General features: G+C 41.2%; 1 protein-coding gene across 1 annotated transcript in view; it reads right to left on the bottom strand.

The window, feature by feature from the left end:
• LRPPRC (leucine rich pentatricopeptide repeat containing) overlaps nt 1-14,780 on the bottom strand; it is a 188,743-nt gene that overhangs the window by 54,281 nt on the left and 119,682 nt on the right. Inside the window, 3 exon segments of the mRNA XM_045285679.1 lie at nt 9,386-9,452; nt 12,145-12,238; nt 14,517-14,635. Coding sequence (XP_045141614.1) covers nt 9,386-9,452; nt 12,145-12,238; nt 14,517-14,635 — 280 coding nt within the window.

Genomic DNA, 14,780 nt, shown 5'->3' on the forward strand with positions numbered 1-14,780 from the left:
CCCTCAAACCCACTTCAAACCATCGAAATAAAGACTGATATAGGCAAAACTAACGAGTAACTCCTAAATCTAAGGGTCTGCATTTGATCAGGGAAGGCTACTTGCATGGCCACAAGGTGGCTGCCATGGAATGCGCTGTCCTCGCTAACTCTGTCGTGGAGAAATCGACTCCCACCTTGACTGAGGGATCGTCATGATAGGGCATCACGTGCCTTTAGAAAGAAGTCATTCCCGGAGAAGGGCAGAACGCCTCATTCCTGGGGAGGCGGAATCCAAGCCAACCACCGGAAAGGACCACAACAACCATGCTCTAAAACAACTGGTTTGTGTTCTTCAAAAGCATCAGTGCCAAGAAGGACAAAAGCTGGACAACTCTTCTGGATTAACAAAAAGGATAAAGGGAAAGCCTAACAGACGGCTAGCACTGAACTAAATTCTGCACAGGGAGAGGTACTAGTTACCCCATCTTCCCCCAGCTCAAGAGGAGAGCTGATAGCGTTAGAATATGGACTAATATTAAATAAGTAATCTCGTCGATGTTACAACTTCTGAATCTGACAGCTGTAATGTGGTACACAGGGGGGGTCAACCCAACCCAACCGCTGCCAGCCAGCTGATGTCACTCAGGGCGACCCTAGAGGACGGAGCGGCACTGCCCTGGTGGGTTTCTGAGGCTGTCAATCCTTACGGAAGCAGAAAGCCTCCTCTTCCTCCTGTGGAGGTGCTGGTAGGTCTGACCTCCATCAGTCCAACATTACCCACTGTACATCCAGGACTCTTTAATGGTGGTTATGCGATGTAAAAAAAAATGATGAGGAAAAATGAAAAAATAATGGATTTCCCCCCACAAACTTTTAACCACCTCCCCCCCTCATCTTCACAACCCGCAAACATTCCAAGGCTCTTTTGAACTTAAAGTTGGATAATTTGAGGCAGATAGAGAATTGTGATGAAGGAGATTAACGGGGCACTTATTTTTACTTTTAAGACATATATGGAAGGAACTACTGATTGGCGAAACAATCCAGATGAACTTCAGGGCGATTATGCTGCGTGAAAACAAAGCCAACCTCAAATGACCACACAGGTGTGAGCGCATTTTCAGGACATTGCACAGTGACAAAGCTACAAACACAGGAACGCGCCAGTGGTTGTCAAGGGTCAGGACTGCTGCCAGGAGCAGGGGTGCGGGGGTAGAGGCAGCACAGGGGAATAGCTGTGACACATGGAAAATGGCGGAACTGAACACACACACCATGCTAATGCCAGAGGGCTGGTTTCGATCGCGTGACAGTTACACAGATGTAATCAGTGGAGGATGATGGTGAAGGATAGATAGGCAACCTGGATTCTCTCTTTGCAGCTTTCTGTGACTGGATGGCTCTACTCCCTCAAAATCAAATCCATTGCTGCTGGGTTGATTCTGATGCCTAAGGGTCTCAAAGGACAAGCAGATCTGTCCAAAAGGTTTCTGAAACTGGGACCTTGACGAAAGCAAGCATCTTTCTCCCACTGAGAGGTTCAAATCACCAACCTTTGGGTTAACATGTGAGCAATGTTAAAATGAAATGAAAACCTATATATTGAAAAGATGGGTATCTATGACTCTGTAATATGAGAAGACCTTTTACAATGTCAGTAAGATACAATAAAAGTCTGTTAATAAAAAGGAGCCATTAGGGGGGAGGGACGGTGGGTATAGAACCAGTTTTAGATTTCAGATTTCAAGCTAGACACAGTTGCAATTCCCAGGAATGGCAGTCAGTAGGTACCTACCACAGGGGAAACAGGGAGAGAAAAAAGGGAAATCAAAGCGTTAGTAAGGAAGCAAGAGGCCAACGTCCTCACAACTGCACCAAGAGGTGACATCATGATAAATGGAGAAAAGCCTGACGTGGCCAAGGTTTTCATCTTGCTCAGATTCACGTTCAATGCCACAGAAGCAGCAGTCGAGGGCTCAAGCAATGCATTACACTGGGTAACTGCCGCACAAGCCTTCTTCACAGCGTTGAAAAGCAAGGGATGTTATTTTTGAGGACTTAGGTGTGCTGGCCCAAGCCCTGTGTATGTTCAAGTGCCTCATAAGCATGTGAAAGTCGGGCACTGAATACGAAGAGCAAAGCATCTGAATTGTGTTGTGGGGTAAGACACTGAAAGGGACTATGAACTGCCAAAGGAGCAGATCGATCGATCTGGAAAAAGAACACCCAGAATGCTCCTTCGAAGCAAACGCAGCAAGACTTTGTCTTACGTACTTTGGGCATGTGGTCAGGACAGACCATTCCCTGGAGAAGGGCATCGTTCTCGGTAGCGGAAGGCTCTGAAAGAGATGGACTGACACCCTGGCTGCCACAATGGTGAGCACACAGCAGGACCAGGCGGTGTTCCCTTCTGTTGCTTGTAAGGTCTCTATGAGTCAGAATGACTCGAGGGCCGTTAACAACCACAGTCATATTGCTGTGCTGTCCTGCTCCCGTTTCCTTGTCTCCACCTTCCTCACACTACACCCCCGGTCCCGCCACACACACACACACACACACACACACACACACACACGAAACTAGACAACAGACATAGATTAGTTTTCCAAAAGCATTAGTATCCGAAGAAAGACTTGGTAAGCATCAAGTAATAAAATGTTATTTTTAAAAAGGAAAATCTAGAGAATTCAACAGATTTTGGAAATGGAAAATGACAACAAGAATTAACTCAATAGAACACAAGTTAAAAAGAAAACAAGTTGCACATAAAGTAGAACACAAAACATTATTAGCAACAGCAAAAATCAAAAACCCGAAAGCCAAACTCACTTGCCCTGGAGTTTCAACCCACCGTAACCCTGTAAGACAGAAATGCCTCTGCAGGTTTCCGACATGAACTCTTTACAGAAGTAGAAAGCCTCATCTTTCTCCTGAGGAGCAGCCAGTGGTTTCAAACTGCTGACCTTGCAGTTAGCAGCCCAATGTGTCACCAATAGGCCCCCAGGGCCCCTCCAGGGTTTTTGGAAAGAAAGACAGGAAAGAGTAAGAGGCAAAGGTTCAAGAAGTTCCAGAAAAAAAGAAGGAAACACCTACAAAATAGTCTACTTCCATGATACCTCCGGTAGAGAAAATAAGACAGTCTACTTCCTTGTTTTCAGTAAAAAACAGACAATGTCAAGAATACAATATTCAGTAAAGAAAGACAACAGACTGCTTCTAACAACTATTTTGCATGTCTGAGGTTACTGATCAAAGAGGTCAACGAAAACATGTGCGGTGAGGAGGGTTATAAATTTCCAAGAGACTTTCTACTGGTCAAGGTGAACAACAATTTAGCACCCCACACAGAGACACAAAGTCAATGTCTGAACATTATTGCTCTTCCCTGTGTCTTACGGCTCATTGTCAAGAACAAGAGCACCCACTTCATTGCTTCTCCTAACTCTAGTGATATTCTAGAGACTTATCCAGTCTGAAAGAACAGAAAGCCTTACGGGCTAGCATTTGATTTGGTGAATTCAAATAGGGCTGTCATCTGGTATGAAGATTTTGAGAATCTGAAGCTTAATTTTCCCCCTTTCTTCAACATATGGAATGTAGCACCCAATGGCACAGTCTCCCACTTGCCACATTCAGAATGATGGCACTGGATCAGAAATTTTTCCTTTGCTAAGCACTACGAAACCCTGCCCACCTCCACATTGATTCTGACAGAAACACTGCTCTCTTTAATGATGAATTTCCCAGGAAAAGCCACACTGGCTCCAGTGACTTTCTGACTCTCAGAAGTGACTTTCCCAGCGGTCCACTTTTCAGTGACACATTCCCCTGTCTGTGACCTAAACTTTGTCTAGTTGATACATGGAGGGGAAAAGGAAATGTATTAATTGCATTGGATTTGACTTAGGTTTCATGACTTTGATTTTACCAGTCAGGTCTAAATCCCTTTGAAGGACTGCTTTAACAGTTTCCAAATGAAAATCCCTTAATAATCTTGAATAACTCATCCTAGTTAGCAATATTGACTGACTTTAAATTATTTTCTAAAGGTGACTTTGCCTGTATCTGTTCATAATAGTTAAATGAATTTATAAATTGAAAAAATCTGGGAAGCATTCCTTTATTCATAGTACCAACTTACAGAAACACTAGTCTGCCACTTAAACATTAATCTCAAAGGGCATGAACAAAGTCACACTAGCTTTTAGTATATACGTATTCAGTGAACCCTCGCCACTTCGCGCTTCGACTTCCGCGGCTTCACTCTATCGCGGTTTTTGCGTTAACAGCGCATGCTCTGTCATTACTGCCACTGATTGGCTTATACTGTACACGCTTCTGTCTGCATCGCTACGTATCGGAGCTACGTATCAGATGCATTTTTGCTTTTGTACAGTGTACTGTAATTGTTTGCGATTTTAAAGAAATTTTATCTAAGCCCTATGATGGCTCCTAAACGAGCTTCTTCTAAGCCTTCTGACAATAAAAATAAGCGCCAGAGGAAGATGCTCACCATGCAGGAAAAGGTAAAACTTTTGGATATGATCAAAGATGGCAAGAAAATCGTGGAGGTTGCACGCCATTTCGACTTGAATGAGTCTTCCGTCGCTCCATCCGTAAAGAGGAAAAAAACACCCGTGCTACGGCTACTTTCACTTTCAACAAGGAAGCAAAGCGCATCGTGACAAGTCGTAATAAGTTCATAGTAAAAACGGAGTCTGTCCTAGCCATTTGGATCAATGACAGGCGCAAGAAAAACATTCCGTTGGATTCAATAGTCATCCGGGAGAAGGCAAGGCAGCTCTATCAGCGTTTTACAGCAGACAAACCTCAACCAGAATCCTCTTCTGCATACTGTAAACTAGATGCCATAAATAATATAATAAATAATAAATGATAATTGTAACGTCCAAAATGTTTTACTGTATTTTCCCTTTTTCGTTTAATAAATTGGGTAATATGAGTGTAATGGTGACTAAAGGGTGTTTTTTCATGTCCTCTATGCTCTAACTATGAAAATATTTGATTTACAAATAAGGAATCCCTCTTCGCGGAATTTCATTTATCACGGTAGGGTCTAGAACCGATTAACCGCGATAAACGAGGGTTCACTGTACTGTGAGAGATCAGAGAAATAAACAGTGACAAATCTGTTGTCGTTTTTTAGATGCTGGACCTACCACTAACAGGCAGGTTATTTTAAAGGTGCTTAACAATTAAAAAGGGAAAAAAGGAAAAAAAATCTCACCTTGATTTCCAGTATTGAAATACATATCCCTTAGATTTAGCTGAAATAACCATCTCATGGCAATGTTGTACAACTATGTTTTGGTAACTATGGATAATTTTTGTCCAGGAGTGGTTTCTGATTCATCTTAGTAACTTTTGGTTGTTTCTGTTCTAATAACTTTTGGCTTGTCTCTGTCTAGTGCTTCTATAACAAATACCCAAAATGGATGGCTTTAACAGAAGTGTATTATCTCACTTGTTAGGAGGCTACAAGTCCCACTTCAGGGCCACCATCTTCATGGAAAGGTTTTCACTTTCTGTAGGTTCTGGGGAAAGGTGCCCATTTCTGTTCAGCATCTGTGACCTGGGCATCCCTTGGAGATCGCTACGTGTCTTCCCTTCCTGGGTCTAGGAGGCACTTTGTGAACAGCAGAAGCCACTGATTGTTAACGGGTTCTCCAGGAAATCTGTGCTCCATAACATTTCAAGTATCCTTCCCATCTTCAACAACTACCATGGCATTAATCACCGACCTGCTGGAAACACTTTCAACCTTGATTGCCACCGAATAATATCAAAGGAAAATATATAGATATCGCAAAACCAAGAATACAGCCCAAAGTGAACTTATTATCTTTCCATTTCTCTTCAAGTTCTACCCCGTGTTCCTTATCTTGCTCTGTGTTCTCTCCCTCTTACGTCTAATGTGCACTGTGTCGCGACACCCTGCTCAGCCCCTGCCCGTCCTGGCCCAGCTCTTCCCATCTGGGCAGGCAGCAGTGACCGAAGCAGGCCTGGGCCTCTCATCCCTAGCAAGGCCTACTGGCAAGGTTGGCCTTCACTGACCAGTCAGTCAAAGATCAGCTTCTGAGAGGGTCCCTACCATTTTGTAAATGGTAAGTGACTCACTGTGCCTAAATCATTTGTACAAAAACCATGTGGTTTAGACTAAACACTTACTTGCTTTCTGAAATCTAGGATTTGGGTATGTGCTAGGCAGAAGGTACCTACATGAGTGATTGAAAAAGAAAAACGAAAAGACAAAAAACCTCCTAGGCTGAGGTGAGCTTCCCGCAGGCATCCCATGGCATCTCCACTTGTCCTGGGGGGGATGGAGGCGCCCAGCACAACTCCACTGGCCGGGACTTTGGGAAGTCCTCCAGGGTTCACCCCACGTGCTTTTTCCTGTTGCTTAATAAATCTAAGTATGACTCTGCTGAATCCCACTGCATTTTCCTTGGGAACCCAGTGAGAGGTTTTTCTGAGAAACCTCCAACATACCGGCGGACCTTTAAACGAATATGAACACATTCTGGAAGGTTTCTGTGTCCAGCAATGATGGAGTTTAACAGAGGCCAGATTCACTTCCTACCTTAAAGAACTACCAAATCCGACGTGACAGTTTTTCTCCTTAGACAAGCGGCATAGAAAGAAGGGTTGCCCGGGAAAAGCCCTACAATTGTCTTAGCTCATTTCCTGGCGTTTCTAGTCCTCGGCCTAAGGAAGAAGAACCGAGACCTGGTTCCCTGAGTCGAGAATTCAGATGTCTACACAGTCAGAAGTCGAGACAGGGCAGGAGTTCTGGCAGAGACCTGCCCAGCGGGAGCCGTGGAATCTGCAGGGCGCTGTTCTCAAGACTCCAGCTGAGTGGTGACAATAAGCACATGCCCGTGAACAAACTTCCTGAACTCTAAGAAACTACTTGAGGCCTTTGCAGAGCACGTGAGTCAGTTCCCTGAACACAACCAAGGCTTAGAATACCGCTGTTCCTACCCATCTCCAAACACACAGGCGGAGAGGGCTGGATTAGCGAGGCCAACCAGAGGCCAATGGCTGCTTTACTTAAAACCCATCAGTGGAAACACAACTCTTTCCAAGGAACTGAACTCTGCCTCGGAACAAAGCTTAAACATAATGAAGAGAAAACGAAAATTATTAATAAATCCAGCATCGAACTTCATAAAGTCTACACTATCTGGCATCCAATCAAATAGCGCCAGATAGGCACGATGACCCACGATGAGAAAGAGACCCAGAACTGACACAGGTGATGGAACTAGAAGACAAAGAGAGTAAAAGAGATACATATATTGGCATTGCACACATTTAAAAGTCTTGAAGAGAACATGGAAACACCCAGAGGACAAACCACTGAGTTTCCCAAAGCGAACAACAGTGTCCGAGATGACGATGCACTCTACATGCTCTCTCTGCACCCCGCACCCCACTTTCTGCACAATAAAGACCAAGGTTTCTTACGTTATTTAAAATGGTTCCCAATCTGATCCCAACCAGCATCTCCAATCACAATGACTAAAAAGAAATTAATGAAATAAAAGAAATCCTCAAAAACAGAGGCAAATGCAGAATAAAGAAAGCCTCAATCATTAATATAGGAAGCACTTAACATGATCCAAGTACTATTCTCGGTGCTGGGGAGAATGCAGCAAACTAAACATGAAACTTGTATCCCTTTAACTAGATCCTCAATCAAGAAATAAAACAGCTAGAAAAGACATTTTTAGGACTACAGGGAGAATCGAGTGGGAGAAAGGGGGCTTTCTACTCATTAAGATTTACCGCCTCTGGAACCTCACAGGGGCAGTTCTACCCTGTCCGACAGCATTACTATGATTCAGAATCAACTCAATGACTGTTTGGTGAGGGGTGGGCAAAGTGAATTGTTTAATGTAATTCTTCTAGTTAAAGTCTCTAACTCCCACCCAATGACCTTTCCCTGCTTGGGTCTGGTAAGGTGGTAAGAGAAAATCTGGATAGGATTCACCTGCAAACAGGATTCCTTGCCATGCCATCCTGCTGTGTATGAAATGAGCCCTCTGAGAAGCAATAATGGGGATCTCATTACCAGCAAGAGCTAGGAGGGAGGAACATCCTCAGGACCCCCAAGATGCCTGTGCAGTGACCCTCCTGGATCCAGAAAGCAGCTGTACCATCAGAGGAGCAGCAGCAGAACCAGGAGCCAGAGCAGGGAGCAGGGTGATGGACTCCCCAACCCAAGGAGCAAGTTGAGTGCTTCTGTGTAGGAAGCTGGCTTGCTGAGTGGGTTGCCTCTGGCAACTGAATTGGAGACGCTGGGCTTGCTGACCCACAGAAGTGGGGCTGAGTGCCTTTGGGCTGAGGCTTACTGCAGTGGGCGCCTCTGGGCACTTACTTCAGGGAGCTGGGTTTGCTGGCCCACACAGCTTGAAGCGATTGCCTTCGGATTAGGGCTTTCAGCAGAGTGGTAGGCCCTTTCAGTATTTATTAGCAGACTCGACAGCACTTTGTAGCATATCCTTATAAACCATTCAAGCCTGAGTATTTCTCACTGGCATTACAACTTTGTTGACTTCCTTAATAAACCCTTTAATACATTTTGTCTGAGTCCTGGGTAGCCACTAAGTGGATATTAGAACCCAGAGAGGTAAAATAGAGAACACTAATTAAAGCAACCCAGGCAAATCTGAATATGGACAGTATATATTAAATGACATGATAGCACCGTAAACTTTCAGGAGTGATACGGATAATGCGACTGTGCAAATGAAGATGTTATTCTTCAGCGATAGATGCTGAAAGACGCAGGGTCATGGTAGCTGCCTTTAACTTCCAGGAGTTAAGTGCCAAAAGAAAACGTGTGCACTAGAGAAGGGTGCACATGAAATAAAGCAAACAAAGATGGCAAAATATTTTTTAAATCGGTGAAATATGGGTGATATTCCTTGTATTTTTTTTTCGACCTTTCTTTAAAGTTGAACAACCACAAATGAACAGAAGTAGGCAAAAGGAGGTGAGCGTACAATCAACACACAATATTGAGGAGAAAAGCTGAGTGACACTGATTAGAAGTCACCTTGTAATTAAATGTTCAAAGTATACACTCAAATTTGTCTTTTCCTCCAACTTGCCATTTCCAGATGGTGCTTTCTTGAGACAGAACCTTTATCAAATGCGTATATTATTTCTTGGAAAAGACATAAAAGTGGGCCACAAACATTTAAGATATATTGCAATACTCAACTATCAGAAAGAATAAGGCAGATAGGGTTCCATCGGGTAAGCAATATTTTGGAAGATAAAAGCATCTGTATTCTCTCATCTAGTACAACCGAAAAAAAGAGGCTACAGTGAACAGTCAGGCAAAGAATATTACATAAGGTGATCGATCATCTTACCTCTTAAAGCCTAATATTAGGCTGGCCCTGAAAGAGCTAAATGAAAAGGGCAATGAATCTGATTCCACTGCAAAAGAAAATAAGAGATCATCATTAAATCTCAGGGGAAAAAACAAAACATGCAATTATCAGCTTATTTGAAAATACATTCAAAATCCACGTAATTTTCATTTGGAAGCCTTATATAAAAAATAAAAACACCTCTACACAAAATTAGATGCCATAAAATCTTTACAATACAAACTATCCTTTTAAGATCTTTTTGCTTCGTTGTCATGACTACATAAAACCAATGGACACATACGTTCTTTCATATAAAGACCAATGACTTAACACAGCACACTCAGGAGCCAGCATGACACACATACTGAGGTGCATGCTCATAGGGCATTGTGGGCACTATGAAAGGGCAGACTGTAACCCCTGAGCCCTTTTGTCCTCTAGATACCGCAGATAAGAAAATCTCTTCTCTGTGTACAAGTAGTAGAGTGAGTGATTCTGTGGAACCATCACATTTTTTCATTCACTTTTCTGCTGCAATAAACAATAGTGGCATCTTTTAAGCCTTAAGTAAGTCTTCGCCTCTATTGTGTAATTGATTTAGTAAAGGATAGTCTCTTCTTTAAGGCATTTGCTTGCTCTACTACTCACATTAGCATTTAATAGTCTACTACTTATGCGTTTCAATGCTGACATAGTTTGATTTGCTTTAATGCAAGAATCAGACCTCTCGTTTTCTTGGGCACCTAACCCTGGTCATGATTAGAGCAGACATTTCCTGATTTTCTTTTACTCTAACAGTGTATTAAAGTGACTGAGGTAATCTATTCAGGAGAAATATAAATGGCTACTAAATGAGTCAAGAGAGATGGAATCATTGTAGCGAAAATTTCTGAAAGTAGAAATGGCTTAGCGAAATTTTTGAGGAGCCCTGGTGGCGTAGTGGTTATGTGTTGTACTGCAAACCACAAGGTTAGCAGTTCAAAACCACCTGCTGATATTCGGGAGAAAGCAGACTGTCTACTTATATAAGAGAGTTACAGTTTTACCAACCCACTAGGGCAGTTCTACCCTGTCCTATATGGCCGCTATGAGTCAGAATCGGCTCAATGGTCAAATTTGGTTTTTAGAGGTGAGATTTTACGACAACTGGTTTACTTTTAAAATTTAACTCATGGAAAGCCAGTCATTTAAAGATCGCTTGCTCAAGTCCCCAAAATATATATTAAAAATTAACCCACACAAACAGTGAGAATGGTTTTAGATCTGTTGCTTATTTCTTAAGCAGGAAGCATACCTTTACCAATAACTTTATACCACTGAAAACCTCAAAATTATACCAATTGGCCAGTGCTTAGCCAAAGAGTTTTAAGATGGATACAAATACTTTGATTTGGCTCGATCCAATTTTAGTCATTTCCCATGACTCCAAACACAAGTAGGACAATGCTTGACATTACTCAACAGACTTGATCGAGAGAGGGCATTTGTTCTTCTCAGAAACGGACACTTCTCCTGAAGTCGTAAGCAATACTATTACCTAGAAGCTCCCGACTGAAAATACGAGCAATTAAAGGACAAACTGCTCTTCAAAGACCTGACTTCAGACAGGACTCAGCTGGAGGGTTCGTTAGTATTAGAGGTCCACGTCTTCAAACTTAACAAACACCCTCTTGAAAATGTATTCTTATACAATTTAAAATCATATTTTACAGAAATACTGTCAAGTTTATTGGTCAAAAGGGTGACCAGAAACATCTCAGCAAGCTGGAAGGCTGCTGACAGAAAGCATCTAGTTTCCTTAGCAACAAACAAGTCTGAAAATTCAAGCGTTGACAAGGAAGTGGAATGGATTATACGATCAAAGGAAAAGGCAGCTCCCATGGATGCACCTTCCGTGCCCAGATTCCGCTGCTAATGCTTCTGTTTTCAGCTTGTCAGTATGGAAAATCTATGGACTCTACAGAGTGGAAAGCAAAATCAATACACTGATAGCAGCCATTGATATCAACCTTCAACTCAATTACACACTTGGTCTAACAGTCACCATTTTTCATACTGGTCACCTGTCTCTCCTTTACAATCATATAACAAACATTTTCAAAGGCAGGTACATGAATAATAGTAACAATGACCTGGTCTGTACAAAGCTCCCCTCTATATAATTTGAATAGACATCAAACCTTAACCTTTTTTGAGGGGGATATAAACTGACATGTTCAGTGTCATTTTTCACACAAGATCTGAAAAACGGTCAAGTAACACAATGGCTGTGCTCAAGAAAGGAGGGCGTTTAACCTCACCATGTCCTCCTTCCTGTCTAAGTGTGCGAAATTTATTAACATGTGATAAGGGAGATAGAGCAAGCCCCCCAGCTTATAACATTTTGTTTTAAAGCGGGGGTGAGGCTGGAAGAGAACTTCATAAAACTTATTATGATAGGCATTAGTTTAGAAAGCACTTTAAGAAACATCATTTTCACAACAACTCCATGGTAGAAGGTTAATAAGTACCACCCTTGTTTCATTAAACAGACTTGTTCCCGTAACTCAATCATAAATAGGACCCAAGTCACCTGGGTCCCAGTCCAACTTCTACCAAGGGTCTCTCAACTTTAAAATTACTTTCAAATTATCATTTCTTTCTTATCAAGTTGGTCTTAACAAAACACATAAAACCCCTGCTTTCATTAAATAAACTTCTATGCCCTCAATAGTACACAGTCAACACCTGTTAAATCGATTGCTAACGTTACATACTTAATGATAAGACAAAGTTTAGGTTCCCATTTAATGCTTCACTTCTCAATTCAGCTTGTGAAAATGTATTGTCGTCTGGCAGACATCCATTTTCCTAGGGATAAAACATAGGTTAGTGACATTCTGATACACTATTTAAATGTCCTACTTTCCCAATTCTCTATATCGCCATATTCTGATCAACTTGCATTTCAAAATGTATTTCCTAGAACAATACATAAAATAAGTAACTGAACATTAGTAAAAGTTAAGGGATAAAGAATTCCAACATTTCAAATTAGCTAGTACCTTCAGTAAAATAAAATTCCAATGGATCTATGTAAAAAGAGTGGTAAGGACAAAACCTGGTTTGTTTGGTAACTCCAGATGATTATTCACTCGTGCTAACATTATCACTGGTTTCATAATAGGTATGCAGGGGCTTCAAAAAGTTTGATTTTCCCACGGCCTTTCTCAAGCTCCCTAAAAGGGATATTACTCGTAACCCAGGGACTACTTGTCTAGCTAATCCAGATACAGAAATCAAAAGGAATCTATGGAATTACATTCATGCATGGAAAGGTGCCAAGCAAAAAATTTAAGTTGCTGAGTAACATGGAGAGTATAATCTGTTTCTAAAATAATTTTCCTTCTTTTATTTCATCAACTGGCAAAGTGGCTCAGGGGCCTCTCCTATAATAATTTCCTAGATACACTCACCTCTGAAAGGACTTACACAGATTATGCAATGATGGCTACCTCAAAGAAGTGTGGAAGAACTGCTTGGTCAATATCATTTTTAGTTCCCAGCTTATCAATAATCATGTATTGTGTAACTTGACAAAATATACATATATTACTCACAAAAATTTAATCCACTATATCCACATATAGTTCACAGCAACCGCGTACCAGCACTGTGAATTTTTTTTTTTTTTTTTTTTTGTTTTTTTTTTTTATTGTTTTATTAGGGCCTCATACAACTCATCACAATCCATACATACATCAATCGTGTAAAGTACGTTTGTACATTTGTTGCCCTCATCATTCTCAAAGCATTTGCTCTCCACCTAAGTCCCTGGCATCAGCTCCTCATTGTTCCCCTCCCTGCCTGCTCCCCACAGCACTGTGAATTCTATGAAGCATTTAACAGAAGTGCCTCCAAAACAACAGTACATAATACTGAAATCAGGGCAACGGAGACAGAAGTAGCTGAGAGCAAATGTAACAAAATTTAAGACAGTCTCATATTAGATCTAGTTCTCTCTAAGATAAGTCCCTGCTGAGAAGCCCTGAAATCCTGGATTATATTTCTAAAAAGAAAAGAACACATTTGGAAAATTAAGAAAATATAGAAAGTTATTCTTTCATTAAAAAAAAAAAATGAACCGAATTCTGTATAGCACCAGCTCAAAATATTCCTCTCCGTTCTCCGGAAGAGATAAAGACATTTCAGACATTAACCCCACTTTTAAGAGGATTATAATTATTTGAAAGGACGAACGGAACACTCTAATAATATCAGTAAAATGGAGGCATTGCTTGAGTAAGCACCTAGGGAGCTGATCTTTGGAACAAACCCTTATTTGGTTCCTGCCATGTCGTTCCTAATTACACAGCTCTTTGCCTTGTAGCACATCCCTCACTGAGCACAGCACCGCCCAAGCCAGCTTAACTATGCTGGTCCGGACAAAAAGTATTTGGTGGGGAAACAATGTTTTGCAATCAGATAAAATATTAAGACCAAAAAGGATATGGGGTAACAAATATACGATGATTTCAATTGGTTTTTTTTAAACACACTAAAAAGCAATAATCAAAAAATGAAAATGAAATGGCTTGAACTTTTTTTTTTTTTAAGAGGAAAGTACAATTGAAGTGGACTTGGGTGTCTTTGGTAACAGGTTCGTATGAAACAAGAAGAAACAAGAAAAATGCAGCTGCAGTGTGAGGTGGGATGCCTATTATTTTGGTTCTTTTATTTAAGGAGCCCTGGTGGTGCAGTGGTTTGGCGGTTCGAAACCACTGGAAGCTCCGTGAGAGAATGAGAGCTTTCTACTCCTATAAACAGTTAGTCTTGGAAACCCACAGGGAGTCAATATGGAGTTGTCAGCACTGACTCAATGGTCATCAGTTTGGTTTTGTTTATTGTTTTACATAATTTTTTCCCTGATATTGGCATGTTATCTTTTCAACACATAAGAAAACTCCTTTTTAAAGTTTAATCAGTACAGATATTACCGTATCATATATCTTTATTAAGCTTTTTTGTTTTATTCTGTTAAAGGAGGCAGCGAGGGTGGGTTGTTTATTTTGGGGCGTTCACTACTACACATTAGGAAGAAAAGAAATTCTCTTCAATTATGAAATTAAAGCCAAACTTTTACACTCACCTGCAAAATAGCACGTGCTGACTTTATACTATCAAAGGATGGAAATACATAATTTATGTATGTCTCCTGATCAGGATTTACTCCCATTTCCTGCATTCCTTTAAGGACTTCAATTATACCTATAATAGAAAACATGGAAACACTGAAATGAAACATTTGTGATACATCAGCAAAAGATCACAAACTTTGGCTCACTTAAAATGCAACCCCCCAGTGTAATATAAGATACAATAATAATTTATAAATTATCAAGAGTGCATGGGG

This window comes from Echinops telfairi, unplaced genomic scaffold, assembly GCF_000313985.2.
Source record: "Echinops telfairi isolate 266 unplaced genomic scaffold, ASM31398v2 ScPeMD7_7475;HRSCAF=8513, whole genome shotgun sequence".
Classification (NCBI taxonomy): Eukaryota; Metazoa; Chordata; class Mammalia; order Afrosoricida; family Tenrecidae; genus Echinops; species Echinops telfairi.